This window comes from Ictalurus furcatus, chromosome 18 (assembly GCF_023375685.1).
Source record: "Ictalurus furcatus strain D&B chromosome 18, Billie_1.0, whole genome shotgun sequence".
NCBI lineage: Eukaryota > Metazoa > Chordata > Actinopteri > Siluriformes > Ictaluridae > Ictalurus > Ictalurus furcatus.
Window position 1 is genome coordinate 4985001 of NC_071272.1, and position 17125 is coordinate 5002125.

Genomic DNA, 17125 nt, shown 5'->3' on the forward strand with positions numbered 1-17125 from the left:
GTTTTTGTAATTGAATTTTTTCTTTGAAAAACAAGACAAAGTAGTAAAAAGCACATTTTGACTATTTGATTTATGCAATGGTGAAAAAAATGGCAAAATAAATGGAAAAAACGTATTCGGCTTTCGGCCAAGTTTTTCATTATATTTGGCTTCGGCCAAAAATTTTCATTTTGGTGCATCCCTAATATTTAATATATAATGAATTTAGCGTCACTGCACGAGGAGTGTAATTACCATTGCATATTTAATGTCATTCTCCAGAATGTAATTTATTCGTTTGTAATTGTGTGTGCATCTTAATACATCCATGTTGGGTGATTATTTCTTCACACTATATTTGACAGTGTAACCCTAATAACACATTTGTAACATAAATGTAAATAAATGTAGGAATTTTTATGTTATATTTATTGCATGATAGTATTGTATATTCAATTATATATTATAATAAACATGCATTATATATCTTTTTGTACTATAACTGTATAGAACAACCACAGCCAGGGGGTTACATTATACAAGTATTCTGCAAATTGTTAGAGTGTAGATTACAATTCAATCACCTGCTTAACAACCCTACATGAATATTGGCAATATTCCATTTTTCCCTTTATAAAGATTCAATTTAGCTGATATTACAATTAGATGAATTATACAATACTGCTTTTCTTAATTTGATATTAATATTATTCATATTATAATAATATCTAAACTGAACAAAATGCTTGTTTCATACAGGGGAACAGAGGAAAAACTGCATCAAAGGGTTATTAGTGACTTGCAAGTCTTAAATTCTTCCATGACATCATGTAATGACAGTCCCCAAGCAGGTGCCTAATATGTTTAATATATCTAGCTTTATTAAATAATGATAGTACAAGTACAACAAACAAAGAGAGAGACATTTATGACACTGTGACATTTATAAGCCAACGGCAGGGGAGACTCTATAAAGACCAAGAGGAATGTAAACACATAACATCATTAAAATAATAATAACTGCATTTTACCAAAGCCTAGTATAACCTTCATGTTTTAACATGCTTCTTGCTGCAGGCAGTAATGGTTTCATATAACACTCCGCAAAACAGTGATATGATTTTCAGTACCTTACACTTATAGATCTAATGCTTTACCAGTAAACTGGATTTCATATACTACTTAAGTTGTCCATTTTTGACAAAATTTATAAACACTATTATATATCACATTCTAACATATAATCTTTCATTTCTAGATTCCAATTAGTCAAGAATTGTGGATTCACTTTCTATAACAGCAGCTCTGATAGTAGTTTTGTGCAATTGTTCAGCAGCAGCCCGTTCATAGGGAGTTGTATGGCAGACACTCCATATAATCTACGGCTAATAATTAATGCCTTAAAAAGAAAAACAAAGCAAAAAACATATCATTGTTGATAAGGTGAAGTTTTCCCATAACATTTATGGAAGGAGTCTCCAGTATCAGTGCTGTGCAATAGTACATTTTCAGACAGAGGGCAAGTTTTCAGAGGACTTCCTCTCTTTCAGAGGACTCTCTCTCTCTCTCTTCCTCTCTTTCACAGGACTCTCTCTCTCTTCCTCTCTTTCACAGGACTCTCTCTCTTTCTTCCTCTCTTTCACAGGACTCTCACTCTCTTTCAGAAGACATCACATCACCACATTATTGATAATATTCCTACAACAACATGGCCCCAAGTGTTTTTCCCCCTAATGATTTTTGAGAACCATTTTGTAACAGTCTAATTTGGTAAACAAACTTCCCGAAACGTTCCGGGAACTTTAAAATAACTTTCTCTTGGGTTATATGACAAGGATCTGACAAGAAACATTTATTTTTAAGTATTATTTTTGTAATTACAAACTAACATTCCAGGAACATTCCCAATAATGTTTTCTTAAGGTGGGAAGTTGCTTTGAAGTCTTTTAAGTTAAATCTTACAGGTTTAGATTTTTTAAAGTTTAGATCTTTTAAGTTTAGACATTTCAGGTTCAGATCTTTTAAGTCTAGATCTTTTAAGTTTAGATATTTCAGGTTCAGATCTTTTAAGTTTAGATCACTCCGGTGTAGATGTTTCAGGTTCACATCTTTCAGGTTTAGGTTTTTCAGTTTGAGATGTTACAGGTTTAGATCTTATAAGTTTAGGTCTTTACGTTTAGATCTTTCCGGTTTATATCGTTTGGGTTTAGGCCTTGGTCTTTTAAGTTTAAGTCTTTCAGGTTTAGATCTTTCAGGTTAAGCTCTTTTAAGTTTAGATCTTTCAGGTTGAGATGTTTCAGGTTTAGATCATTTAAGTTGAGGTCTTTAGGCTTAGAGCTTACAGATTTAGATATTTCGGGTTTAGATCTTTCAGGTTTCTCATAACCTTTCAGGAACCAAAAACAAACGTTCTGGGAACTAATCATTGTTAGTTTGGGATAATACATTTTCCAAACATAGTTCAGTTTTGCCATGGAAAGACTCCAAAATAAAGCCGATTTGTCATAGTCCTTCTAGTGTGGTCACAGTGCCAGAACAAATGAAAAGTCTTCTCCGGATGTGAGTCACAAATAAAAAATAAACAAACAAACAAATAAATAAATAAACCCACACCCGTTTCCAAAATCTCACATCAGAGTACAAAATTTTCCATTTCGATCCTCGACTATCGATTTGTTACCATGTTAGCGTCATGACGCACAAACGTCAAGACGTAGCACGTCACGCGTCCTGCTAACCGGAAGCGTAGACAGGGCGATTGTTGTTTGGGAACGGCGACAGCGATGTTTTAAATGTGGAGTGGAGTTATTGTAATCGTTTTGAGCTTGTAATAGCGGTCCACAGCACGGCCGCATAACTGTATAATTCTCCGCTACATCATGGCTGGGTGTTTTTAGTCGTTTTTATTGTGTCTCGTGGCTCTGTCTTTAGCGCGAGCGGAGTGTTTTCGGAGGGTCGCTAGCTAGCTAAGCTAATCGAATGTAAACAAGCAGAGGTTCAGCTGTGCGATCCTGTAGGGGAAAAGAGGGCGAATCGGAGAAGTGCACTGATGACAGCGAGTGATATGATTTATTCCATCTGTTTCGCATTAAAAGCTCGAGCTGCCATCGTTCTTTAAGAGAGATAGAAGAGATTGCGTGTAATATTGAGGAGGACACCTCCCTCCATCCCTCCCTCCCTTCTTTCTTTCTTTCCTTCCTTCCTTCCTTCCTTCCTTCGCTTCTACATTTGCTAGCTGCAGTAGTTAGGCTGATACCGTAAGACAACTTCTGCAGTTGGTGCTATTTATAGCTTATATAGAGTTTCAGATGGAATAACATTGAAAGCAGTACAGAAACCGGTTTGTGAAATACGCAGAGCATTCCACGTCTCAATCACGTCATAGAATGAACTAAGTACATGAAGAGATTTTGAGAGTTTGAGCCACAAGGACGTCTTATATTGCTTGGGGTGTAGAGTTTAAAGGTAATGCTGCAACAGCACTTATATTAAATGTCATTGCTTTATTATTATTATTTACAGCTCCTACATTCTGTTTTCTCTTTATGGCTGTTACATTTTATGTGTTGACAGTATGACTTGTCCAAACATAAATGAGGAAGAAAACGTTTGTTGTTTTTTTTAAAAATACTCAATACTTCTTTTCACTCCCCTTCTCTTTCTCCCAGCTGTTGGAGAAGGACGCCTGTCATGGCCCATCAGCAGATGCCCAGTTCCCAGAAGGCCCTAATGCTGGAGCTCAAGTCTCTGCAAGAGGAACCTGTCGAGGGCTTTCGCATAACGCTGGTGGCAGAATCAGACCTGTACAACTGGGAGGTGGCCATATTTGGACCCCCGAACACACTTTACGAGGGGGGATACTTTAAGGTACGCTATAGAGATCGACCGGTAGTGAATTTTTCCGACACCGATAACCGCTCGATCGGCCGATCGTTTCTAAACTTGATTTTGAACGAAAACACGAAACTCAAAGTAGAATATTGCTGAACTTTATTACAAAAACAAACCGCACTGTCTGATATGAAAATGTACTGTGTGTATGGTGTGGATTTTTACAGATAGTCCCAGGAATCAGTTATACTTGCCGATTAATCAGCAAAACCTATCAATCAGTCGAGCTCTAGTACACTAGGTGCACTAATACGAAAAACAGATGGATGAGAGAGATCGAAATGGGATTTCTTCTAGTGTTCGAATGGCACATCTTTCAAACCTATATTTAAAAGGGTGTACTGTATGCAATTAACAGGCAGGGATAGCACTTCAGTAAAAGGTTACGACTAATAGTACTTAAAGGAGCAGTTTGTCATTTTCAACTATATTTTGAACTATCTTCTTACTACTGAATGCTAATTGCAGAATACTAGCCAGGCTTCACTTTTCCCAGATATCCTCACTGAAAAGCTGCACCTGCCTCATGAGTTGCCTTTTAGGAAAAAAGAAAGAGCTGTACATTCCAGACCCGAAAAAAAAAAAAAAATCACGGAAGCCTGAAAAAACTTCGCCACAGCAATAATGCAAATCAGTGTTTTATAAAGGTAACTTTGCAGTCCCTCCAGGATTTAGCGAAATCAAGGAAACTCGGCAATCTCCAGAGGAGCTTGCAATTATTCAAAATAATCGCAGATTTTCTGCAGATTCAGGCCGAGATGCGTCATGTGACGTCATCATGATGCGCATTCAGCCAAAGCCCTCTTCAATTCACGTGCGTCGAATATAAGTACAGCTAAATGGTCTTGTTTACCAACAAACCACACCTCAAAAAATAGTGAAAAATAATTTAGTGCAGAAAAAACACAAAAACGATCCACAAATTGCATCGCAAATTTTGAAGAACAAAAACCGCAGCAAAATCAAGCATTTTTTAATTGACATTTTTTGGTCAGGTATGGCATGGCCCGGGCTGTGAGGTAAGCTAAATGCTATTGGCTTTCTAAAAAGGGGGAGGAGCCACTCGATATGTCTCGCTCTGACTTCCTGTTTGACTCTGACTGGCACTTCTGTCAAATGTACTCTTATAAAAAATTACACCAATCAGAATCGAGAATTTAACGGCACTGTTGTATAAATATACACAATGAGCATGCTATTAAAAGTGATATGCTCCGTGACGGCAAGGAATTTGGTCCAGTTTCCCAAAATTGTCCATAACATTAAGAGTCATATACACAGTGATATGCAGCTTGCTGTGTGATCTATTTCAATTTATTTATTTATTTAAATACAAGCAACCCCAAGATGAACGTCATGCACCATGGCATTTACATGTCCAATACAATATCGCCCTGCTGCATGCTAGAGGATAGAGAGTTCAGTTTATACAGGTGAGGGCAGCCGCTGCCTTACATTTACCATTTATCATAAGCTCCCCACAACCAAATTAAAGGTCATAGACTGGTCTGCATTAAGCAAATGCCTGTATTCACTTTGCTTAGGTTGACCAATATACATTTCGTGTAGGCAACACAATAGTACGTCATTAATATGGAGATTTTATACTAGCTAGAACATTTGTTCGTATAGATAGTAACACATTCTGGAAATTTACAGTTTTCAGCCTGGCTGTTCAGTTCTGATCTGAAGTCAGCGTTTAATTCATAAATTAAAGAAAAAAACAAAAAAAAAACCCTGTCGATTGTTTTCAACTGACGAGATAAAGTGATGTAACGAAGGTCTCGCTTTTCAGTCTTTCACATTTGTCCTTGCGTCACAAAGGAACACCACTTAGGTAGAAAACCTAGAAATCATTTTGTACTTACTGTCAGGATGTTTCTTCATTTCTTTGAAGCAATCTTTATCCGTAGATCATATCCCAGTGACATTAAAGTTAAATGGCTGTAATCCTTGATAGTGTGTTACACTCTCAGAGATTCTTCCTTAATTCAGAACTGTCGAACTATAATATAACTAGTGTCCAGTTTCCTAAGGGAACCACAATATAAGCAAAATATTAATGGTAGCTTATTTCAGACTACTATTATGAATAAGATGTATCAGTTTTTGTGTGTTTTTTTTCATCCTGGTGTCCCATCCAGGGTGTATTCCTACACGTTCCCGGGATAGACTCTGGATTTGCCGTGAATCTGAACAGGATAAAAACATACTGAATGTTAAGGAATGAATTTAATGACATTATTCAGTGCTGTTATGGCTTTATTGTTATGCAGTGGTGCACGTGAGGGGCGTGACACTGGGACACAGCTGAAGCGCAAAGAAATGACTGCTAGCTGTAAGCAGAGAGAGCTTGTGTGGTGGCGTGAGGTAACGTGCAAGTGGACACATGCTGCTAGAGATCTAACACTTAGATCAGCTGATTGCTGGACTTTATATTAACACAAGGGGGTGCACGAACATCACATCTTTCCCCCAGCCATATCAGCGCACTGAGTCTGACGTTTCTCGTGTAAAAGTGATTCACTCAGCCACGGGTTTCTCATTACTACTCACCTGGGCCACATCTGTCATAGTGCACACGCCTGTATTGAGTCAGGATCTTGACTGTAATGGGAGTGATATTTCTGTTCTGTCATGTTTGTGATCTATCTTAAGTCCCCACCCCATTTATCCTCCTTTCCCCTCCCATTTATCATTCATTCTTCTTCCTCTGTTCCAGGTGATCTGATCCTTATTCAGCTATTTATAGCTTTGGCAGATAAGTGGGGGTCTCAGTGGGTGAGCTGGAATAGAGGAGGACATAGTTAGTCTCGCTCAAGTTTCCCCTGTCAGCACTCAGCTGGAACCCCCCCCCCCCCCCCAAAAAAAAAAACAAACTAAAAAACTGATGAACGTTTTATTTTAGCTTACACTGCAGAATTGTGACTGTTGATTGTGACTGTTTATAACTGCTGTAACAAAAGTGATAACAGAGCTAACTTGTTTCATGGACGTATTCATATTCCGTACGTAAGGGTAGTTTAAGAGGAATAAAACATTTGGAGATGTGCATTTATAGATAGGGAAATAATCAGCCCTGGGGTAGTAATGGCACTAGGCTTAATTAAGAAGCAGCCTGAATGATCTCTTGCCTTCATGGTGTGGGTCTTTCCTATATCACCTTGTGTTTTATTCCTTACATGATGTGTAGGCTGTAAGGACGAAGTCATTGCAGAATGATGATGTCATGGTCTTTAGTGATTTACTGTTCACCGGTATGAAGGGCTCAATAATAGTTTAATACGTCCTAATATTGAATCGTTCAATTTGATTTCAAATTTTATGCTTAATGGATATTTTGCCATCCAAAATATTCGCTTTGACTGCCGTCCAATTATGACTCCGTGTGCTGAAAGAGAGACTCGTGAGGCGTCCAGTCATTAAAACGGGTTTACAGTACTATATGAAACATAATCAAGAGAAATACAAGTAATGTGCCTTTAAGGGATCTGTATTGTAATGAGCAGAAGTGAAATGAATGCTGGAATTAGAGCTGGAGTAAATAATCAGCACCGCACTGCTGCGTTCTTTGTCAAAGCTTAGCAACATCCTCCTCATCCGATAGTATCTGTCATTGTTGTATCGTGCGCCACGAGTAGCGCCGTAATGCTCTGAAAGCTCTCAGCAATGTTCGAGTGTGGGAACGGAAGCAAGGTTAGGTGACGTAAGCGCTAGTGAATGCTTGGAAAGGGACAGCGATAACGGTATCTGTGCAGAAACAGACTTGTGGTCCTCCCAGAGCAGACTAAATACACGGTGTTCAGCTTTTTATCAGAAACGAAAACTCTGTATCCTGGTATAAAAGAGGAAAGGTCAGTAGTTCTGGCTGCGTCATATTAAGTTTATGTTAACGCACATGTTCTAATACTGTACGTTACCTTTTCTATAGTAACAGCTCATTCACAGGGAGTTGTACGACACATGCGCTACATAATCTAAGACAAAACGTTAATACATTGTTGATATAGTGAAGTTTTCTGTAAAAAGAATTCTCTTTGTTTAACATGTACGGAAGGAGTCTCCAGTCTCAGTGTTTCATAACAGTCAATAAGTTTTCCACTATTGGAAAGAGTCTTCAGGACTTCATGGTTTCTTGGTAACTTGAGATGTTGTTTTGTTTTGTTTTGTTTTGTTTTTTTAAAATTATTTTGGCATATTATCTTGAAGAAGAAGAAATCAGAGAGGCTGGTGAGGGAACAATTAAGAGCTGCTATAATTAATTTAATTGATAGCATGAACATACACCGAAAGCGGTTTTTCTTGTTTTTATTTTTTAATTTTTTATAAAGGTATAGTGTGTCATTGATTAATAAATTTAAAAAAGTCATTGTTGGCAAATTGCTGTGGTATAAGAGTAATAAAACACTTTGGGATGTTCTTATTATGAGAATAAGCAACTTTAGGATGTTTACAGAGTCTCTGCTTTTTTCTTTCTGCCTGCATCACACCACCCCATCGTTGATTATTTTCCTATAAGAGCATACCCTGTTCTGTTTTATTCTTTACATAGTTCTGTTCCTGTTTCATGAAAACACCATACACCCACTTGTATTGAAAAAAATCGGGCTGAAAGACTGCCGGCCTCTTCGTCTTGTCTGATGCAGAGTCAGCTCCCAAACGAACAGAAGTGCACATAGAGGAAAATCTTGACACCCACATGAGACGAACACTAACGAGTGCAGCCATAACTGGCTTTAATTCTAATTCTGTATGCATAAACGTTGAACCCTGTCCCGAGCTCTGTTTAGAGCTTTCCGTACGTTTTGTGCACTTCACATTTTTGTTTATTAACATTAAAAATAATCCCGCTCCTTCGCTTTCTCTAGGCCCATATAAAGTTCCCCATCGACTACCCGTACTCGCCACCAACCTTCCGCTTCCTAACCAAGATGTGGCACCCAAACATATACGAGGTAAGCAACACAATTTATTTACATTTATAGTTATGGCATTTGGCAGACGCCCTTATCCAGACTGACTTACATTTATCTCATTTATACAACTGAGCAATTGAGGGTTAAGGGCCTTGCTCAAGGGCCCAACAGTGGTAGCTTGGCAGTGCTGGGACTTGACCTCCTGACCTTCTGATTAGTAACCCAGAGCCTTTAACCGCTGAGCCACTACTGCCCTATCTATCGTACGTCATTTGTTTCAATTTATATTCGAACGCCGTAGAAGAAACTACTGCATACATAACAATGATCTTTTTTTTTTCCACCGAGAATGGCGATGTGTGTATTTCCATCTTGCATCCTCCCGTGGATGACCCTCAGAGTGGAGAGTTACCCTCAGAGAGGTGGAACCCTACACAGAATGTCAGGTAGAACCGTTCTCCATTGAAACTAGTGCATTTAAAAAAAAAAAAAAGGTTCAGTATGACTTCAAAGTATCTAACAGCCTTGCTATTGTTTTTTTTCTGTCTTTTTTATTTATTTATTTATTTTATTTTTAGAACTATATTGCTGAGCGTGATCTCGCTGCTGAATGAGCCCAACACGTTTTCCCCAGCTAACGTGGATGCTTCGGTCATGTTCCGCAAATGGAGAGACAGCAAGGGAAAGGACAAGGAGTATGCTGAGATCATAAGGTACAAAGCTGATAAAATATACATGCGAACACACAGACTGCACAGGCTTACATAGGTTCACAATCGATAAAGATTAATGACATCCTGAAAACATTACACGCTGAAAAAGCAAAACCTTCAGTGCATTGAGTGGAGAGGAAAAAACAATCAGCAGGGGATTAAATGAGAAGTGGATGTAATTCCGTGTCGCGTTGTATTTCAGTTTCATCAGTGCGCACAGTCATGCCACACTGAAATGCAATCCTTGTCCAATCACAGCCCTAAGCCTCACGTGATTATAATTGGGTGTAGTTATAATCAGAGAAGGGGCTGAAAGTGTCTTTGTGTGTAGGAAGCAGGTGCTGGCAACGAAGGCAGACGCTGATCGGGACGGCGTGAAGGTGCCCACTACGCTGGCCGAATATTGCATCCAGACCAAAGTGCCTTCCCACGACAGCAGCTCTGACTTGCTTTACGACGACCTGTACGACGACGACATCGAGGAAGAGGACGACGACGACGACGAAGCAGAGGCCTGCGGGCCGGCTGGGGACATGAGCGCAGACTGCTACGGCGACGAAGAGGACTCTGGGAACGAGGAGTCTTGATGCCGTGATGTTGACCCTTCCCCCTTTTCCACCCCACCCCTCTCTGTGTCTGTTCAAGCTGCTGATCTTTTACAGTTTGCCTGAAGCATCATTTCTCCCTTCTGCACACCTGCTGCGTGAGGTGTAACCCTGCACTGGGGTTTTAGAGCCCCAATAATGAGCCCTGGCAAAGCCTTTCGAGCAAGAACAGCACTCTTAACACCCCTTTCATTACTCTGTTTAAAGAAAATTGTTTTAAAGGTAGTCCTCTGGGTTTACCGATTTCCAGAATAAAGGAATAGTTCAGTAATAAAAATCTAATTCTCCGTTTACCGCAAATGTACTTGATCAGTTTGGTGTTCGTTTGGTGTTCTTCTTTAGCTTTGGTATCGGAGCTGTTAGGCTAATGTACGTATCGTGTACCAGAAGTAATGGCACACAGACTTGTAATTGTGGATTAGGACACAGTATGACTTTCTTTAATCTGTAAACATGAACAAAATTTGAGTGTGGCCGAATGTCCGTATTTGGGGGGGGGACAGAATTTTTCTTTTTCTTAGTACTTTGGTTTTGTACCATTCTACCTCTTAGGCACCACCTCCCAAAATGTGAAAGCAGAATTGTACTTGATCAGGTATACCGAATACAGTTCCACTAAACTGTTTATTGTTATTATTATTATTATTATTATTATTATTATTGATTACCTGCTTTTTAAAAAATCTTAATTTATTTGAAGGTGAGAGGACGTATCTTAATGATTTTATTTAAAGCAACTTTCTAAAGATTTGTATATGCATTCACAGATTAGATCGTGGATCGAGAGTTTCCTTGTTAGCTGAACATCAGATGCCAAACGGTCCTGTCTGATCAACCACATTTTGGGTAAAAATTTCATTTTGATGAATTCTTTCTTTAAAAATAAGTCACATTAATAACCACAGACCAGTCACACTTTCCCAGCATCCATCTTCCTCAGCCTGCCTCGAAACCTCAGGGCTTTTGGATACTCGCTCCTTCCAGTCCAGTCATTTCTTGTGTCTCCACTGAAATTCCCTAGCATCCTCTCCAATGTCTCAGTTTTGTTTCCTCTCCCCAACCCCCCCCCCCCCCCCCCATTATGTTCCTGAACTATCCTTTAGCAGTAGCAGGTGACTCTTAATTCCTCCTCTGTTTTCATATTCCAACAAACCCCGAACGCTCGAGTGCCACTCAAACTGTCTGTGTATAATGACTGATTTACTCTGCTTTCATATAGTTTTCCAGGTAAGTATTTGCGATGGAAGGAGGAAATGGTGAGAAAGGGTTTCGTTGCATGCGAGTCACACCTTTTTTCGAGTCTTTTGAGCCATTCAATTCAAGTGTCAAAGGTGGTGATGAAGTTAGTTTTAAGGTGCTACTGCAGTATAAACTCGAAACGATCGCAGCATCAGCATGGACCTCAGTATCTCAGCTAAAGATGGATCAGTTAGTTAGTTAGTTTAGTTAAAAACTTGGTAGGCAGACTTCTGTTATGATGAAGATGCTGTTAAGTGAACGCATCCAACTTTTGGCCCTTTTTTTAAAAAAGAGAGAGAGAGAGAGAAGAAATAGACATGATTGTTGCTGGTGATGATTTAACTGTGCACAAAATCAAAGTATATGCATTTAGTTGCACCGTGGATTGGTTGCACCTAACCATTGCTGTTTTATTTTCTATTGCATTTGATTTTGTATCCGAGCTGACTTTGTTCCAATAGTTTTGACTATGAACTTGATTTTACCAGCTGTTCAGGTCTGGGGTTGGAGATTACAGACTGCCAAGGACACTTGGCTCATCCTGATGTCTTGAAGAGCCCTCTTCAGTCCAGACCTAAAATTTTTGCTTTGTCAGAGCTTTTTTTTTTTTTTCCCCTTTCTTTTTTTTTCTCCCTGCCATGAGCATGCATGTGTGTTTGTTTTAATGTGTTTTATATAATGTGTCTTTATGAATTTAGGCACAAACTGTGCCCTCACTAAAGCTGGGATGTGAACTTTAATGCACACGGGGTCTCCGGCACACCCTCGCTGTATCCCAGCAAATTAGCCAAGGACGCTGACGATGTTCCGGTTCGTAGGAACTCTAAAGAGGAGACATGCAAATCTGGTGGGACAATACTCAGCACACTGAAAATGAGCTGGGGCGAATGGACAACCTTTCAGCCTCTTAATTGTTCTTGGAATAAAGCGGCTTGAAAAACGTTTGCGTTCACAGTGGGACGACTGGAGACACTGCGTACAGACCGTACATTAAAAAAAAAAAATGCAATTTTAAAGAGGATGATTTAAATTCCTATGAATCATCTAAATGACTCCTTATACCTTGGAAACACTCTCGTGACTTTGCTCAGCCATGGATCGTCTATTATTATTTGTGTGTCATGGGTGTGTTTTGGAAATGTTCACCACTGTTAAGGATCTCTCGTCACACAATGCGGACACAAACTCGCAATCCTTTACCATGCCTTATTAAGGATGCTAAATGATTTCATCATGGTTTGCTTTAAATTCCTTTTGTTTCTCTTATTGTAGTGTTGTAACAAACCGAACCACATTAAACAATTATTCACTTAAGAAAGAAAAAAAAAAAAAAAAACAGCAACCTTTTATTATTACTACAGGTGTGCATTGCAATGTAAAAAAAACAAAAACTGAAGAGTTAGTACGTAAGGAATGAAACACAAACTGGGGTTTGCTGTTATAGGATAATAATCAATGAATCAAATGAGTGGTGGTACTACTACCACCCCCGAGTCCTATTAAAGTGCATTATTCCTCTTATACCACATCAATGACACATTTTGTATTAATTAAAGAACGACACGTCGTACATCTCGTCAGTTTATGGTTAGGTTTAATGTTGTGGAATAGCCATGAAATAAATTAGTTCCTGTTATCATTTATTTCTTCAAGTTAATAAGATATTTGTCTATAAAATGTACAACATATAGTTAGTTAATACATAAAACCAATCTAAGCCTTGGCAGATTGCTGTGGTATAAGAGGAATAACACTTTGGGATGTAGAAAAATAATACCATTTGGGCTGGTAACAGTAACAATGCATTAAAAATGGATTATTTTCTAATTGCCATTCTTTACATATTTATATTCTACATTTGGGAATATTTGTCTGATGCTTGTACTTCTTATATTTAGAGGAATAGAGCGTTCTTCGACGGAAACCCTGTTCACAGCATCTATTACATAGAACATAACATAAGTGGGATTGCATTTTCCTGTATTGAGAAAATAACTTGAAGCCTGTTTACTTGAAACTCACGTCATAGAAGTCTAAAGGCAATTATTTGAGCGTCAGTAAAGATTTTAATAAATTCTTTAATAAATTCTTCACGTATAAAGTAAAAGGGATTTAAAGGTATTTAAACCTGTATGATACTTTTTCCCCAGAGGGAAGGATTTGTTTGCGTTGCCAACGTAGACACAAAAACATTACAACCCCAAAGTTGATTATTCTCCAGTAACAGCAATCTGCCATCGTTTACAATATTTTAAACACGAACACGTACGTTTTAGCCGTTTGTCATTATGTTTAATGTTGTGGGACACCCACAAAACAAGTTATCATGTTATAACAGCTCAAATCAACTGTTCCCTCACCAGCATTTCTGGGGTTTTTTTTTTTTTTTTTGGTAAAAGGACATGAAGACTTTCATGCTGGAGAACGTAAAGGCACATCAGGAGACTCCTTCCAAAAATGCTAAATAAACAATCTCCTCACTCGTCTATATCAACGATTATTACACACATTTGTAAAAGAATTTGTTTACGTGGAGCATCCGTGCGCAAGTCGTTACCTTGTAAACGGCCTGTTCGTGATGAGCTGTTAGAGAAAAGGATTCAACACTTTCTGACCAATCAGACTTGAGCATGCAGTAGCACTATGGTATAAGATGAAACCTTCATTTCTGCCTGATGGGACACAGCACAAAATCTCTGCCGAAGTGAATTACTTTTATTTGATTTGGACCTTTGATAAAAACTACATAAGAACCCCATTATTAAGACACACACAGGCATTATAGCACATAAATTCCTCACATAAGTCTTGACTATGATGTATTCAATATATACAATTTCTGACACGTGGAGTCAGCATCACGGTTTCTTTTCTGCCTTCTCCAAAAAGCGCTGCACGTTTTTAAGAGTGTCTTGTAGATCCGTGTACTTCGCAAGCCTGCACGCCTCGTCCAACTTGACCCAGCGGTAGTCTTGGTGCTCATCCGACAGTTTGACCTTTATGCCAGGGTCACGAAGCTCAGCCAGCCAATAGAGGACCTCCTTTTCCTTACCCCGCACTTGATAATGCAATCTCTGCAGAAAGCCATCAAGCACACGCAGATGCTCTTTACCCAAACCCGCCTCCTCCTGAGTCTCTCTCCATGCGGTGGTCAGGTCGTCCTCTCCAGGGTCAACATGACCTAAAGGACATAGAGAAACTGTAAGACCTGGAACGAAGCAGAAATTATACTAGATAGCACGATAGGCACACCTTTGGGTGGAGTCCAGTGGTGTTCTCCATATGAGGTTTGCAGGAGAAGATACTGGATGTTGTCTGGGGAAGGAGGATGTGCCAGGCGGCGAAATATTATAAAGCCACAAGCTCGGAGCATCATGATCTGAGGAAAAGAATTCAAAATGGGTAGAGCTTTATCAAAGGGGACATGTACACACACGATCAACGGTTAAAGGTCGGCCGAAGTGAGCGGAAGTTGTTCATTTGTAATAAAACAAATCTATGTACGTACTGCCCCTGTGTTTGATCTTTCCTCCAAAGTAATACCCCCAAAACAAAGGCACAAATCCATAAACACTAGTGCAAAAAGGGGAACCGTGATTGACAGGTAAGTAAACAGCAGTTTGTTCTGATTGCTCAGATGTTGGTTGGCCACATTATTTGTTTCATCTTTGTTTACAGAGCTCAGGATGCCACAAAAAAGCCCTATTTCTCCAGGATTTATATTTTATTGACAGCTTCCGAAACAAAAAAAAAATATGTGCAAAATACAACCCCAATTCCAAAAAAGATGGGACGCTGTGTAAACTGTAAATAAAAACAGAATGCAATGATCTGCAAATCTCATAAACCCATGTGTTATTCACAATAGAACACAGAAAACATCTCAAATGTTTAACATGAGAAAACCTTACCATTTTAAGGAAAAAAGAACGTCATTTTGAATTTGATGGCCACAAGTTTTTCGCAGATGGGTGAACCTCTGCCCATCTTTACTTCTGAAAGACTCTCTAAGATACTCTTTTTTTTTTATACCCACTCATGTTACTGACCTATCACCAATTAACCTCCAGCTATTTCTCGTAACTAACACTTTCTTTTCCAGCCTTTTGTTGCCCCGTCCCAACGTTTTTGAGATGTGTTGCGGCCATCAAATTCAATACATTTCCTCAGTTTAAACACTTTATATGTTTCCTATGTTCTATTGTGAATAACACATGGGTTTATGAGATTTTCAAATCACTGCATTCTGTTTTTATTTGCATTTATTTACATTTTACACAGCATAACCTTTTTTTTTGGAATTGGGGTTGTATTACAAAAAAAATATTATTCTGACTTAAAAATCACAAGTGATCACACTTTAAATGGCACCAAATACTCTCAGTTAGTTTAGCCCACATTATAGCAGGTGAAATGGATCTGTTTTGTTTTGTAATGTGTAGGCTTTCAAATTCAACTATAGATGTTTTAAGCCCATTTGTAAATTTGGAAGACGTTAAAAACAAGTTACGAGAAAAAATCGTGTCCTGAAAGAACTCAAGGCTATGCAGTATAGGGTTGCCTAAGCTGTCCATCAATGGAAAGGGATCTTCATAAACCACTATTTAACCTTTCTTCAGTGGATATTCTCACCTGCATACTGCTGCTCTAATCATAATCTAATCACACAAACACATTATTATTATTATTATTATTATTATTATTATTATTATTATTATTTCATTTTACAGTATACAGATGTAGAAGAGTAATAATTTGTAATCTAACTATCCATTGTCACCCAGAAGAGGATGAGATCCCTATTGAGTTGGAGCTGTTTCTGGCTTGCTCATTAGGGATTTAAATCTACATTCAGATTTCTGTAAAGCTGCTTTATGAAACCACATTGTCACTTAGATGTTACTTTTGCAACACTATAAAAAAAAAATACAGTTGAATTTGCTCCTAAAAATGCACATTTGAAGAGGTAAATCCCAAAGAGCCACTCAAAAGTCATTCCTTAATGACAAGTCAGGCAAACTGTCGACTGTCAAATAAAGCTGCTTCAAGGCTGCTGAGTGATCTGGTACATCAAAAACACCTGGAAACCTAAATATACAACGAGGAAAGGTTTAACACGATTTCAACCTGCTTACAACCTGCTTATTGATGCATTTAACAATAAACACTTGGCTAGCTCACTAGCATGAGCTAGTCTGTTTTGCTAATTCCTTTTTGTAAGAGTTTTGGTGTAGTCAGATAGGATTGTTTTTACAAATACAATAGTGTACTTACATTAAAGTAGCTTCGCTGTACTGTAGATGAAACACGATTTGCTTAATTCACGGACTAACCGCACATTTAGGAAATCTACTTCCGGGTTAGAAAATGTCAACTGCGCAGATGCTGTGATGTATTGATGCGCACGAGTGCGTTATTTCCTTCGCTCGAATATGCGCACTTGAGTGTCAGATCTTGTGAGGGAATGTGTTGAAGCTTTCTGTAGTAGTGGCAGATGTGATTATTTATATATATATATATTTTAAATCAATTTCATATAAATAATTTTAGATATTGTGAGTGTAAGTGTTGTAATGAAATCACTTGTAATTAAAACCAACATTAAGTCTATATAATAATGCTAATAATAATAATAATTATAATAATTTTAATGGAAACTGTAATGGTCCCTGTGGGTCTCTACTGGTAATTTGTTGCCTTCTATAGGTTCTATGTTATATCTAGTGGATATCATGAAGGCACAATAATGGTAATGGTTTTAATGGTTAAGAGCTGATGTTTG

At 38.4% G+C, this 17125-nt stretch overlaps 2 protein-coding genes across 5 annotated transcripts in view; one reads left to right on the forward strand and one right to left on the reverse strand.

The window, feature by feature from the left end:
• Nucleotides 1–14844, forward strand: part of ube2r2 (ubiquitin-conjugating enzyme E2R 2) — a 15359-nt gene extending 515 nt beyond the window's left edge. The window contains exons 2-8 of one of the 4 annotated variants that reach the window (XM_053648649.1): nt 3648–3846; nt 8739–8825; nt 9135–9232; nt 9365–9499; nt 9831–10699; nt 10872–10950; nt 11832–14844. In XM_053648649.1, the coding sequence (XP_053504624.1) occupies nt 3670–3846; nt 8739–8825; nt 9135–9232; nt 9365–9499; nt 9831–10086 (753 nt within the window). In that variant the 5' untranslated portion in view covers nt 3648–3669 and the 3' untranslated portion in view covers nt 10087–10699; nt 10872–10950; nt 11832–14844. Of the gene's footprint in view, nt 1–2717; nt 3445–3647; nt 3847–8738; nt 8826–9134; nt 9233–9364; nt 9500–9830; nt 10700–10871 lie in introns of those variants that run through there. The other 3 variants (XM_053648648.1, XM_053648647.1, XM_053648650.1) reach the window with 3 other exon arrangements.
• Nucleotides 14041–16775, reverse strand: nudt2 (nudix (nucleoside diphosphate linked moiety X)-type motif 2). Its single transcript, XM_053648653.1, has 3 exons — nt 16618–16775; nt 14596–14722; nt 14041–14524 (listed from the first exon to the last, which is right to left on the reverse strand). The coding sequence occupies exons 2-3, from the start codon at nt 14717–14719 to the stop codon at nt 14202–14204; spliced, it is 447 nt and encodes a 148-aa protein (XP_053504628.1). The 5' UTR covers nt 14720–14722; nt 16618–16775; the 3' UTR covers nt 14041–14201.
• Nucleotides 16776–17125: the final 350 nt, after the last annotated feature.

Bases quoted from the DNA above. Each gene is read 5' to 3' on its own strand.
- nudt2 (XM_053648653.1), bottom strand. From the start codon at position 14,719: ATGATGCTCCGAGCTTGTGGCTTTATAATATTTCGCCGCCTGGCACAT. The intron at 14,525-14,595 runs GTGTGCCTATCG...TATGTCCTTTAG, and splicing joins CCACTGGACTCCACCCAAAG to GTCATGTTGACCCTGGAGAG.